Here is a 13,864-nt window from a genome sequence, read left to right as displayed (position 1 = left end):
ACTTTCCTAACACCTACCAGCTTCAAACAATGGTTATCTTGTTTGCATCTAGTCTTACAAACACTCCGTGTGGAAAGGGGTTTGAAGTTCAGGATCCAGGGCTCAGTAGTTAAGAGTACTCATTGCTCTTGCAGAGGACCCTGGTTCAACTCCCAGCACCCATGTGGCAGCTAACAACTGCCTTTAACTCCAAGATCTGACACCTTCACATAGACATACATGCAGGCAAAACACCAATACAAATGAAATAAAAATAAATATTTTTTAAAGTTCAGGACTCATCTCAGTGAGATGCAAGCAGCAACACATCAATGTGGAAAAGGAAGCCAAATCAAATGCTGTCTGAAAGCTAAATACTTGAACTCATCTCCAGGAAGTGATGTATGTCAGTCTTGAACAATGGGTTCTTCCACAGCTTAGAACCACTAGTCAACTTGGCTCCCCACTCTTCTGCTATTCTTTAATTTTCTATGCGCTTACTGCTCTTAAATTCTCCTTGTCTGTTTACTGTAGGCAAGACATTCCCTTGAGCATAATGCCCAAAAAACAACCCTCCATCCATTTGAACTTTTAACCTGAATGGTGACATAAAAGAAACACTGGACTAGTATCACAATGGATAAAATAAACAGGTGGGCAAAATGGTGTATACATTTAATTTCAGCAGTTAGGAGACAGGCAAATGGATCTCTATGAGTGTGACGCAGGCCTACTCTATACAGTCCCTGGCTACATAGTAAGAGAAGAGAACAAAGATGCTATCTGGAAATTCAACTCCCCACCTTTAGTTCCTGGACGCTGGAAGAGGTCCTGGCCTCAAATGGTGGGGAAAAGCCCACCAAAGTCTTTGTCTTGGAAAGTAAGAAGAATCAGGGAGTCATCCATCTTAAATGTTTAAGTGAAAAGTATATTAATCTACCTAGACCTCTTTCCATTGTTTGTCTGCCTACCAAGGAGATGTCCAACTTCTAGCTTCTCATTGGATCCATCACTCTCAATGTCATCATTGAAATCCAGAGGGCAAATGAGGAGACTAATAGATGAATTTGAATGGACATATTTAAATATCTGTAAAATATCATGATTTGGTTTCTTCTGGTTTCCTGCCTAGGGATTATGATGCTAATAATTCTTAATTCTTGTGTTTACTTTACTTTTCTACCTACATCTGGCAGTTATAGGAATAAAATCATTGACATACTCTTGGGGTATTTAAGATAGAACAACTAAAGAAGTACTCCAACAGCCACACCTGACACACCCATTCAGCTCTAAGGAGCTAGATCAAGCATCACCCCAATTCTCTAAATGGAAGTTAGGGTTATCTCTTCAGATGGGGTAATGATGAGAACAAGAGACACAAACTAGATAGGCAGTTCAGAGCAGAGGCCCCAAAAGCAACAGTATCAGTAATGTCCTTAATTCTTTGGTCAGGAATGCTGGAAGGGAAGTCTGCTTTCTTATCTCCCTCTAAATGATTACCCCTACTGAAAGGCTATATGTAAGGGTGAAAAACTAAAACTTCAGTCCAGACATTAAAAACCAAAAAAAAAAAAAAAAATTAAAAACCAAATTAAAAACCAAAATTAAAAACCAAAAAAAAAAAAATCTCTTCTACTGAACAGCTTTAGAACTAAACAGATAAATAAATGCTCATTATATCTGTCCTCCAATTTCAGCCCATCTCCTAAACAATATTAAGCCTACTTCTTCAGAGCTGGGCAGCAGCAATAAAGCCCATTAAGGGAGAACTAGTTCCTTCTAGTCAAAAGGATGAAATATCTGGCCTGGGCAGAGGCCTAACATTCCAAGCTATTCAAAATAGAAAAGTGAATCTACTTGAGCCTGTCAATACCCTAACCAGTGGACCATATCTCATAAAGGTAGGAACTGATAAGTATTTTGAACCCCTGCTAATGGGTTTTTCCACTGATGCAATAACCCAAATCAAGCCAAATTAATAAGACCAGGTTTAATCTGAGTAAAGCATTCTTGGGTGATGGGTGTGGGGAGCATCACATGGCAGGTCTATAGACCAGAGCATAAATATCCTGTAGGCACAGTCTTGAGGAGCTCTGGGGGAGGAGCCACCACTTGGTAGGCTTTCTGGGGGGCAGGGTTTGGAAAGAGAGGAGGGAAACTGAGGCAGGGTTTCCAACAGAACATCCCAACCTTCTTAGATATATAGGTGCTGGTTCAAATCTGGCTACTTCCTACTGTCAAGGGTGATGTGGGGAGGGGGAGTCAGGAGTCAGTGGGCTCACACTCAGTGGGAGGTAGTGTTGAAGGAGCATTCAGTTAGCTGACATCCTGGAGGCTTTGGGGATCTGTTTCTTGAGGAAGCAGAGAAGGCAAGTTGCTAAGAGATGGGACTAGCCATGGGGAGAGTGGAGACTGCCAGTAAGAAAGGAACAGAGATGTGCTCTGATTGTACTGACAAAGATGAATGCACAAGGCAGAGGAGCAGATAGGCCCCTTCACTGGGACAATTTGGAAAACTAGAGGGTGGAGGGCCCCAGTTGTTGGACAGACCATCTATCCTGGATAAGATGCCCACTTGAGCCTGGAGTGGTGGTGGTACCAGCACTGATGTCCCAAGAGCTTTGGGGGATGGCACATCAAATCAAGGGATAATGTGTTCCAGGAATACCTGAGCCATCGTATCTGCTGTTTCTGTGGAGGCAGGGAGCACCTCTATCCATTCTGTAAAGGTATTAATAAAAGTTAAGAGATAACAAGGCTTTTTATGAGTGGGCATGTGGGTGAAGTCATCTTGCCAGTCGTTGGTGTCTTCAGAGCTAGTATAGGGGCTGGTATATCTGGAAGGCCCCCTGTGAGTTGGCCTTAGCACACATCTGGCAGAAGTGGACCTGTGAAATATGGGCTCAAAATGGATGTGGTCAAAGAGGGGCTCTGGAGACTGATATTAGTTTCCACTAGGCCAGATTCCTTGATACAGTAGCAGAACTCTTCCCAGGAACATGCAGGTGCCAATACAACACCTGGAACAGATTTATATCTTACTGTCATAGCAAAGGCTATGTCTTTGGGTTAAAACATTTTTCCTGGGGCCTGATTTTAGCCCAGTGAAACATACCTTTGTGTCTATTCTTCGAAGACAACCAGAGAAAATTTACTGAACAAAAGAGATTGAGCAAGTGAAGGAGGAGGGAAGGAGGAGGAATAAGGGGAAGGAACAGAGTTGAACATACCTGCAGGCTTCCATACCCTCTCTAATGCTAACCTGTTTCAGAGGGGGAGGAGTTGGCATTTTAGCAGAGTTTTGCCGTATGTGGCTGGAGACAATACAGGAACATTCCTAGGAAGGTGGGATCACCATAAGCCATGCTTAAGAGACCTGTAGAATAATTATCCCTCTAGCAAGATGCTGTACTTTTCCTTTCCAGAATTCCTGCTCCCTACTGCAATCCCTACCATCCTCTCTGAGGTTCAGCTGGGTCAGGCTACCTTTCTGAGTTATGACCTAAAAAAGGTACTTTTTCTTTTTGTTTCTATTCCAGATACTAGTCAGACACTAAGTATGCCTTTTCTGATACCTTTGCTGCCATCTAGGTGTTTTGATAGAGTTTGTTTTCTCTGCCAATTAAAGTATTAAAAAGTCAAGAAAATTCTCAAGTGCAACAGGTAGCAACAGAAAATCTTGGACACTGCAGACAGAATCATGTAAGAGTATGGGGAGGGGGTACACACAAAAAGACCCTTTGCAAAGCAGAGGGCCAGGGATGAGGAAGCTTTGAAAGGTCTTTTCTAATTTAGAGTTGTTCAGTTTGAACAAAGACAGGGAAACAGATACTTTGGGGTAAACACATCTGATCCATGTTGCTGAACTTGTAGGACCTCTCCACAGGCAGGGGGCCCTATTGGCGGGAATAAAAGCCGACTTCTGTCTCTATAAATATAAGGGGAAAGCTAGAAGTTTGCCATCTTTATTATTTATTTGTGGCCCCTCTTTCTATTTACCTATCAGAGATCCATCTAACTCCTAGTCTCTGGCTTTGGGCTTCCTTGCTTTTCCCATAAAGTTTCCCTCCCTGCCACGTGACTGCCTGCCTCAGTGTGGCATAACTCAAATGACATGCTTTATTTTTCTTCTTCTCTCCGTTGTCCTACTCCAACAGCTGCCATGACTTACAACTTTGCTTCCCTGGGATTTTTTTTTTTATTCTAATTAAACTGCTTTAATTGGCAGAGCAAATAAACTGGTTCCTGCACCCCTAAGACGTTATGATTGCTACTGTGTAACTGCACTTTTAATATACATTGAATAACTGTATCCTCTTGGCATATTTTTCTTTCTTGACTAAAAATCTATGGACTGAGTGAAAGGGTAGGGAAAAGTTTTTGCTGTGATGCAAACTACATCATCTCAAATTTCTCAAAGGTGACAGTGGCCTGCCCTAGCTTGGCACCCCTTTTTCTATGCAGCTGGTCTAGGGACTCCTTCTCTAGAACTGTGGCTGGAATGAGATACTTATGCCCCAATTATTAAAATCGGAGCTTACCATCATGCACAGTGTAGAAGGTGGGCTCTGACAGCTACCCAATCAGTACCGCGGAGCGCAGCACGAGCTATCCAATCAGAAGCGCCGGTTGATGGAGCGGAAGTTCCTCACCGGCCATCTTTCTACTTGCCTGGCTATTGTGGTGCTGTCCTGTCAGGTGAGGGAGTCACGGGCGGCCGTTCAGGGTCCGTGGCTGTTTGACTTCCAACACCAGAGCGTTCCTAAGAGCCTCAGGAAGCCTGGGGCTCAGACATGGTAAGTGTCCTTGCGTCCAGCTATCCAATCAGGAGTGCCGGGAGGCAGAGCGGATGTTCCTCACACGCCATCTTTCTTCCTGGCACGGTCTGGTCAGCTGAGAGGGGCGGGAACACAGTCAAGCCTCTGGCCGGGTGACAGCCGACTTCTGAAGCTGCCTTGAAACGTTAAGAACCCTAGGACGCAGACGTGGCAAACGTCTGCAAGTATAGGAGTCACCGGGTCGGTGCCACACTTCTGCACCCAACCCTGCTTTGGGTGCTGCGGGCATCACGGTTTCTCTGCTCTCTGTGTGGCGGACCCCAGCGGCCTACCCCAACTCTTGCAGAATTCCGTTCTCCAATCTTTACCGCAAGACCCGTCCTGAAAAGTATATATAGTTGAGCATGTTAGCACATGCCCACAACACTGGGACATGCGAGAAGATAGTGAGTTGAAGGCCACTTTGGACTGAACCCCACATTCTAAGCCTACCTGAGCTAGCAGCAAGATTCCGTCCAAAAAAAGAGTGATGTAGACATTCAGTGCTTTTGGATTAGTTAACTTGGAAATAGATTAAGAAGCTCCATATTCTAGCCCGGTGTTCTGGTCTATTATTATACATTATAACCCTCTTCTACAGTGATTTGTTATTTTACTTTCACTGTCTAAAAAAATTTTTTTTTGAGCAAAATATTGGGAACCATATTTACTTAATTTTTGCTTACTAATTACCATAAAATTGTCTAGTTTTGCCTGGTATAGTGGCTCATGTCTTTAATCTTAGTATTCAGAAGGCAGAGACAGGTGGGTCCCTGTGAGTTCAAGGCCAGACTAGTCTATAGAGGTAGTTCAGACCTGAAATTCCAACGACTCAAGAGACTAAAGCAGAAGGATGGCAAGCTCAAAGCCTGTCTAGGCTACAAGAATTCCAGGCCAGCTTGGGCAACTTAGAAAGAGCATGTTTTAAAATAAAAAATAAAAAGAGGAACAGGGGATGTACTATAGTGGCAGAGAATATTTGCCTAGAACTAGATTCAATACCTGGCACACATACGAGAAAATGATATTTTTGAACATGAATGGAATAAATACTTGGCAGGATGTCTGGAGGACAGCTAATACCAAAACTATGGTCTTAACATGGGTTTGTTGTTGTTTTAAGACAGTGTCTTATTTGCTTACCTGGAACTCACTGTGAAGACCAGGCTGAACTAGAATTCATAGAAATTGACTTGCCTCTGCCTCTTGAGTGCTGGGAATAAAGGTATATGCCACAAAACTCAGCCAAGTATTCTTAATACCCATGTACAAATGTCTAATGTTCTCAGTCATCTGGGAAGTTAATTCTGAAATTACAACAAGAGTGATGTAGTGGCATGGCTTGTAATCCCAAGTCTTGGAAGGAAAGAACATCACAAGTTTGAGGCTAACCCAGGTTACATAATGAGACCCTATCTCAAAAAACCATAACCATAAAAGTGGCAAACCACTTTCATCCCAGCATTTGGGAGGCAGAGGCAGACAGATCTCTGAGGACAGCTTGGTCTACAAAGTGAGTTCCAGGACAGCCAGGGCTACTCAGAGAAACCCTGTCTCTAAAAACAAACAAAAAATAACCATAGCTAGAGCCCAACTAGTAGATGAGCAAAGACTACCAAAGCTGTCCAGCCTTCATGTTGGCAAGAATACCCTCCAATGGGAGTGGCAGGCCCATAATAACTCAAAGAAACATACCCCAAAGCCACAGTTCCATTTCTAATTCTAGAAATTTATGGCAGAGTTCCCATTTGTCCTAAATAAAGAGATGGGGACATTTAGTACTGTTAATAGGATGAAATAAGTAAATTGTCCATTTGTAAGATGTAAAGGAAGTTAAGAAAAATAAATGATAACAGGAGATGATATGGAGGTTGGAGTTTCATCCTTTCAGCCTGGAAGTGGTGGCACACACCTTTAATCCAAGCACTTGAGAGACTGAGGCATGTGGATCTCTTAAGTTCAAGGACAGCCTGGCCTACATAAAGAGGCTCTGTCTCAGAAATAAATTGAGGTTTCTTTCTTCTCTATGCATTTGCAGTGTGTAAAAAAGTGAGAGTGTCATCGTTGATCATATCTGTTACCATATCCAACACCTAATTTTATACCAGCACTTGTTTGTGTGTATCTATGAGCCGTGTGGGGTGCTTTGGACAGTGGCCTGGCATGACTGTCATGATACATTAAAGATATAAAGCATACGTATAATGCATTTATTTCACTATTGTTAGTTGTTGTCATGCATGTATTAGTTGTATTAGTCATTTTTTTCTTGCTGTGATGAAACATCATGACCAAGGCAACATATAGAAGAAACATGGTTCCAGAGGAATGAGAGTACATAGTGGTTGGGAAGCACTGTAGCAGGTGGGACTCATGGAAACAAGAATAGGAAGCTGGGGGCTCATCTTTATGTGCAAGCATGAAGCAGAGAGAGTGAAATGGAAATGATGAGAGGCTTTTAATTCCAGTCTGTCCCCTATCTCCTCTAGAAAACCCATGCCACCTAAACCTTCCCAAACAACTCCACCAACTTGGTGTCTAAATGCTTAAGACTATAGAGGAAATTTCTCATTCAAACCTCCACACATACATGTAGTATGTAATTCTGAGTGTGGACATGAGAGTCTGGAACTGAGCTTCCTCTTTAATTTGAAACACAACTGTCTCTTTAATATCATTTGAAGATTTGCAAGTACATTTTTGTGTTTTACTACACTTTCAATCAAATGCATCCTATTGTCACCTCATCTTTTGACACGTTCTCACTAATCACTCTGGGTTGGCCTGGAACTAACTATGTACACTAGGCTAGCCTCAAATTCATAGAGATCCTCATTATATTCTCTTATGTCTCTCCTGCTCCCATTGATCTGTTTTTTCTCAACTAGTGCCTTCCCAGTTTCTATACCACTAAAGAAAATGTCTCTTCCTCCCCTAGCAACCATTAACTACATAGAGATCCTCAAGGAGTAGATAGGCCTCATGAGCTTTTCCTCCTTAGCTACTAGTTAATGACTTATAAGTCTTCAGAAGTCTCTCTCCCCTCCATAAAAGATGTTGATCAGCCCAATATTGTGCCAGTATTATTTTGTAGGTAACCCCAGCTGCTGTGAATTCAACTTCATGGTATTTAGATAGGAGAGAGAGAGAGAGAGAGAGAGAGAGAGAGAGAGAGAGAGAGAGAGAGAGAGTTATACACACATGTATTGCAGAGGCCAGAAAAGTACATCAGGTGCCCTGCTGTATCACTCTCTCGGCCTTTTTTCTTTGAGACAAGGTCTCACTGTACCTGAAGTGAAGCTGGGAGTTAGCAGTGTTGTCTCGGCTTCCACACAGAACTGGAGTTATAGGTACATGCTAGGATCACAACTCAGGTCCCTGTGCTTATGCAAGCATTCTTACCCACTGAGCCATCTCTCCATCCAGTAAGTAGTGATATAAACCATACCCTTCAAGCCTTGGAGTTTCTCCCAGGTTGTGAAATAGTTGTGGTTATTTGTACATCCAGTGCTGTCCCATTGTGGCTTTTTCCTATGGATAGAACATAATCTAGTCTACTCTGATTTCCCCCTTTGAAATACCAAAGGAAGTCACTTACCAAAGCAGTAATTGAGGTGAGCATCAGCGTGTCATTTTTGATTTGAACAATACCTTAGTGGGAAAGGATATTGTGTTTTGAATGTGAAATGTCCCCCATACTTCACGTGATTAAACACTTGATCTCTACCCAATGGTATGCTTTGGGAAGGTTGTTGAACCTTAAAGAGATAAAGACTCACTGGGTGAAGTGGAGTACTGGAGGTGGGCCTGAGGCTTTCTTGTATGTTGTATAGCCCACTTCCTCTTCACTCTCTGTTTCCTGAGTGTGGATGCATGTGACCACCCAGCCTCCTGCTCCTGTCACAATGCCATCTCTGCTTGCTGCTTTGTCTTCTTTGCCATGATTGGCAATATTCTCTGAAACTGTGAGTCTGAGGCCAGCCTGGTATACATAGCAAGGTCCACATCAGCCAGGGATACACAGAGAAACCCTTTCTCAAAATAAATAAATAAATAAATAAACAAACAAACAAAAACAACAAGCAACTTGAGAGAATGGTTTATTTACTTCACAAGTCCAGGTTACAGTTCGTTCTACAGAAAAGGAAAGGCAGGGAACTTGAACTGGATAATCACATCACACTCATAGTCAAGAGCAGAGAGAAATGAATGTATCCATGCCTACCATTCAGCTCACTTTCATCTCTTACCCAGTCTGGGACCCAACCACAGGGACTAGCACCACTCACTTTTAGGCTAGATTTTCTCACATCAGTTCACACAACCAAGACACTCACTCACAGACATGACCACAGAACAACCCAATATGGTCAGTCCCGCATTGAGACTTAGTTCCCAGGTAACTATAGATTTTGTAAAGTTGATAAAGCTAACCAACACAATGCCCTTAAACAGAATATTGGCAAAAAATAAAAATAAAAAAATAAAAGGCAGTTAAGACTATACTGATGAGATTTTAATCAGAAGTGAGGACATCTGATTGGAAATGGGAAATTATCATCCTCATTACGAATGTCTAAAAGGCTGAATTATTTCTGTATCCAAGGACAGTATGGAGAACAGAACTTCAGAGTGATGAACTGGTATATTTGGAATAAAAGGTCTCAGCTGTTGTTTGGGTTGCTGCATGACTTCCATTACTAGTGAGTGAAAATGAGGACATGACTGCTCCAGGGTGTGGTTGAGGAGAAGAATTTTATTGTAGATATGAAGATTTTAGTCTGAGGCATCTGGAAGGGTGCAGACTGAACCAGGCCATGAGAGGAAAAAGGAGAGGCGGGGGGGGGGGGGGGGGGGGATCAAGAGAGGAAGAGAAGAGAGAAAGAGAGCCAAAAGGACAAAGAGACAAAGGGTGAGCCAGCAAGGAACTAAGAGGCCAAGAGAGTACATGGGAACCAAGAGAGTGTGTGGCCAGGAGGGCTGGTTTATAAAGGATTAGAAGTTCTGGGAAGGGAAGGGAAGCCCAGTCTCTAAGCTGGAGAGATTTAGAATAGGGGGTGGTGTGAGTGGTGCTGGGAGGAGCCACAGGTACTGAGTGAGACTTGTCCCAGGTTGTTTTTGGACCTGACAACTGGCTTCTAAGGAAATGCATAAGGAAAGAAGGGACATAAAAACTGTTACTGTAATCAAAAGGGAAGTTGAAAGTAAAGATCTGGAAAATTCTCAGCCTAACTATGTAAATATAAATACAGTATACTTTGAGAACAGCAAGTAGTGTCTAATCTACCTTACCTAGTAGATTTGGCTAGAAGGAAGCCTGGTGCTATTCATGAAAGATGTGGAAAATATGACCTTGAAGGCATTATGGAGATTTTCAAAACTCCCCTTCCCATATTTGCAAATGCATGGATTATTTTGTTCATGTTGTTTGTGGTGGTGGGTTTTTTGTTTGTTTGTTTGTTTTTGTTTTATTTTACGGCAGTATCTCATTATATAACGCAGGCGGGCCACAAAATAATAGTACTGCTTCAGCCTTCTGAGTGCTGAGATTATAGGGATGTCATGCCCTTGATGCAGAAAAATTTAACATGGGGGGAAGGGGCTAACGATACCAGCTAACCTTGAGACTAAGGCCACCATAAATCTGTTTCTTTCTGCTGTACTTGAGTCAGTGCTTACCTTCTGTCTACTGATGAGAAATCACAAACAAATCTCAAACTATGTTTCTAATACTCAGGTCTCCAGAGTGTAGAAGCTGGAGAAAAGGGTAGACTCCTCCATGTATATTCCAAGAAATCTCTCCAGCGTTCCTAAGGCCAAGGCAAAATTGTATGGTAGGAGCAGAGCTATCAGAGAGACTCCCATTCCTAAGGCCCAGGCAACTTGTAGAGTTGAAGCTCTTGCAGTCTTCAACAGTACAGTGCATGGGTAGTCCATGGAAGAATGATCACCATTGATCCCCCAGAGATATAGAGCCACCAGCATGCAGCCATGCAACACAGTTCTGTGGCAGACCCAAGGATATTCAATGCATGACAACTAAAGCATTTGCTTCACCTCCCAAATGGTTTCCAACAAGTCTATCCAAGTTTTGTGGGCTTCGAGCATGGCCAGTATCTTCTGGTCAAACTGTCCCAGTATGGCCAGCAAGTTCAGCTAACTTTCTTTTAATATTTCCTTGCTTGCAATATAGATTCTGCAGTTTCAGTCCAACTGGTATCTGAAAACATTAAATGAAAATTTCTAGAGGTAAATATTAATAACTTTTAAGTTGTGGGTAGTTCTGAGTAATGTCATGAAATATACAGCAATGCTAGTCCAACATTTGCCTCATATAATCTCATTATATAGCAGCTATGTGACATCATGTCAGCCCAAGAAGAAAGATGAATGCACTGTGCTGTGACATATTGAGACAGAAAGAAACTGCTATAGTTCTGTTTCCCTGTTATATATTGTTATAACTCTCTTCTTGTGCCTAGTTAGCAAATTATAGTTTCTTTTATGTATAAGTAGAAAAAAACATATATTAGGCTAACTACTAGCCACTGTTTTCATGTTCCACTGCAGGTCTTAGGGCATATCTCCTTCAGATGCTGGCCACTACTATTTCTTTATTTTCTTTTTTTCTTATTTATATTTTTTTACAATTTCATTTCTGTATATTTTTATCTTTTTCACCCACCATTAGGTCATCCCCATCCCACTTCTTTTGAACCCTGGTTTCAGCAAGTTCCACTCCAACTCTGTTTTATTTTTTGTGTTTGTGACCTTATGACCTTAATTATGGTTACTTGAATGTACATGGGTGAGAGTTATTTTCTGAAGCATGGGCAATGTCTCAGAAGGCAATGACCCTTTCTTCCCCAGCAAGCCATTAATTCCTCATAGTTCCTCTAGAAGGGTGGGGCCTAATTCTGGAATGTTGAAAGGCCCCATTTTCTGCAAGTCTTGTGCAGATAACTACACTACTGTGAGTTCATGAGCTCAACAGCTGTATCATGTCCAGAAGACAGTATTCACAATATTACTTCCCATCCTCCAATACTTGTATCCTTTGTATCCTTTCGCAATGTTCTCCAAGCCTTGAATGGGTGACACAGACATCTACATACCTTATTCTCAGTATGTAGACCACTTAGAAGTGTCTGTATTAAATATCACCCACTGCAAACAGAAGCTTGTCTGGCCAGCAGTAATCTTCTGTGACAGCATCATACTAATCTGTGAGTATAAACGTAAATATTTATAAGACAGCTTGACATTATATTCATATGACAAAACAACAGAGCAGTTCTCCTTCAGGGCCCATGACCTCCCCACCCACGGACTTTTGAGCAAGTTTACACTATCACACATTGAGTCCCTTCCTGGAAAGAGGTCTTAAATGAAATCAGAAACTTCTTTGTTATAACCATACCTTCCATTCCACTCTTTACACCAAGGACACATCTTGACTGACCAGTCGATATTGTAGATTACAGGATTCACAACTGGCTAGGACACTTTGCTCTCAGCCGCAAAGTTCTGGCTTGATTTTTTTCTGGGGTTGGTTTGTTTGGTTGGTTGGTTGGTTGGTTTTTGCAACCAAATGGTGTGTTGTCGTCAGCATCAGAGTCCTACCATTTAGTTCTAATGGTCAACCAGAAGCAGGCCTCGGGCCAACTAGAAACCTAGAAAGCAGGTATAAGATGTGCCCAAGTTTGTGGGAACTGTCAGTTCATGAGTGCTGGTGGGCGGGGCGGAAGTTCTTTACCCGCCATCTTTCTTTCTGGCGCGGCCATAGTAGCGCAGAGGTCCTGTCAGCTGAGGAAGTCTTGTGGGTCTCAGCCTCGGTAGCGGGGAGAGCTTCTACCCCAGGAGCCGTGAGGCCGCAGGAGGTCCCCGGCGGAGACATGGTGAGCGTGAGGCGGGTATGTGAGGTGGGCGGTTCTCCCCGACACTGCTGGCACGCGGGAGCTCGCGGGAGCGCTCAGTCCCTCCGCTCCCTGGACGATGGGACTCCCCTTGTACTGAGCGGGACTCAGTTGCACTGAGACCAGGTTTCCTGTCTGCAGCTCAGCCCACGCTATGCCGGATTCCTTCACATTATGGTGACAGCCATAGGGTCCTGGAGGAAGCTTTTGCCTTTATGTGGGACCGTGGGCGGGAGCTGCTGCGGTGCTGGGTCCCCGTCTCTGTGTTCTGTGGCAGTAGTTTTAGGGCGAGTCTTTCCAATTCCTGGGAAAGGACATCTGAACTCTATGACCTTCCCCATGCAGCCCAGTACTGTATGGAAAATAAATCTCCATGTATCCTGGCATTTCCTCATACTGCCCAACTCATTAGAAAGAATCCAACGTAACTGTGCTGTTGGAGTAGGAGAAAACTTGCGCTCCTCTCTGACGTCATTGTTATTGTCCTTTGACCGTTCTTTCTTTGGGGGTGGGGGGCGGGTTTTCGAGACAGGGTTTCTCTGTGTAGCTTTGCGCCTTTCCTGGAACTCACTCTGTAGCCCAGGCTGACCGTTCTTCCGTTGACAGTGGTTTTAAGATTACATCCTAATTGGAGAAAGACTTGATTGTAAAAAGTATTGCAATAGCAATAAGTCCCAGCTCTTAAATCCTCCGTGCATTCCAGTAATTAGGCAGAAGGGAGCTTAACGTTACTATTTCCAAATAAATTGGAGCAGAAAGAAAGTGAAAGGGGAGGGATGAGGCACTTTCCCCTTAGGTCATCCTGTTCTTTGGGGGACTGTCAGGGAAAGGTGGTGTGCTGACTTTTGCTGAGAGTGGGTTGGAGATAGCAGATGTGAAAGAAGAAGCTTGGTTGGAGAACGAACAGATCATTCAGGAAAGTCTGCTTAATAAGTATTTTTGTTTTCTCTGTTCAACTCAGCCATATATTTTTGGGACATGTGAGCATTTGGGTTTTTCTTTTTTAGAATTTTGTTTATGTGTATGAGTGTTTTGCCTGTGTATGTGTATGTGCACTACATGTGCGCCTGGTGATCACAGAGACCAGAAGATCCTCGTGGGACTAGAGTTACAAAGATGGTTATGAGCTGCCTTGTGGGTGCTGGGACT

At 43.0% G+C, this 13,864-nt stretch overlaps 1 protein-coding gene and 1 long non-coding RNA gene across 5 annotated transcripts in view; one reads left to right on the top strand and one right to left on the bottom strand.

Moving 5' to 3' along the window:
- The window catches only part of LOC102923041 (uncharacterized), a 66,868-nt gene that overhangs the window by 35,766 nt on the left and 17,238 nt on the right, over positions 1–13,864 (top strand). Inside the window, exon 1 of one of the 4 annotated variants that reach the window (XM_006991305.4) lies at positions 4,622–4,778. The exons of 1 other annotated variant lie outside the window; for it this stretch is intronic. In XM_006991305.4, coding sequence (XP_006991367.3) covers positions 4,776–4,778 — 3 coding nt within the window. In that variant the 5' untranslated portion in view covers positions 4,622–4,775. Of the gene's footprint in view, positions 1–4,621; positions 4,779–12,490; positions 12,713–13,864 lie in introns of those variants that run through there. 2 more of the 4 variants (XM_042267486.2, XM_042267485.2) reach the window with 2 other exon arrangements.
- Positions 8,873–12,345, bottom strand: LOC121825171 (uncharacterized). Its single transcript, XR_013047142.1, has 3 exons — positions 12,220–12,345; positions 11,915–12,023; positions 8,873–11,019 (listed from the first exon to the last, which is right to left on the bottom strand). It is a non-coding gene; the product is annotated as an uncharacterized LOC121825171 (long non-coding RNA).

This window comes from Peromyscus maniculatus, chromosome 22 (genome assembly GCF_049852395.1).
Source record: "Peromyscus maniculatus bairdii isolate BWxNUB_F1_BW_parent chromosome 22, HU_Pman_BW_mat_3.1, whole genome shotgun sequence".
Lineage (NCBI taxonomy): Eukaryota > Metazoa > Chordata > Mammalia > Rodentia > Cricetidae > Peromyscus > Peromyscus maniculatus.
Note: the sequence above shows the minus strand (reverse complement) of the source record. Positions and strands in the feature narration are given on the sequence as shown.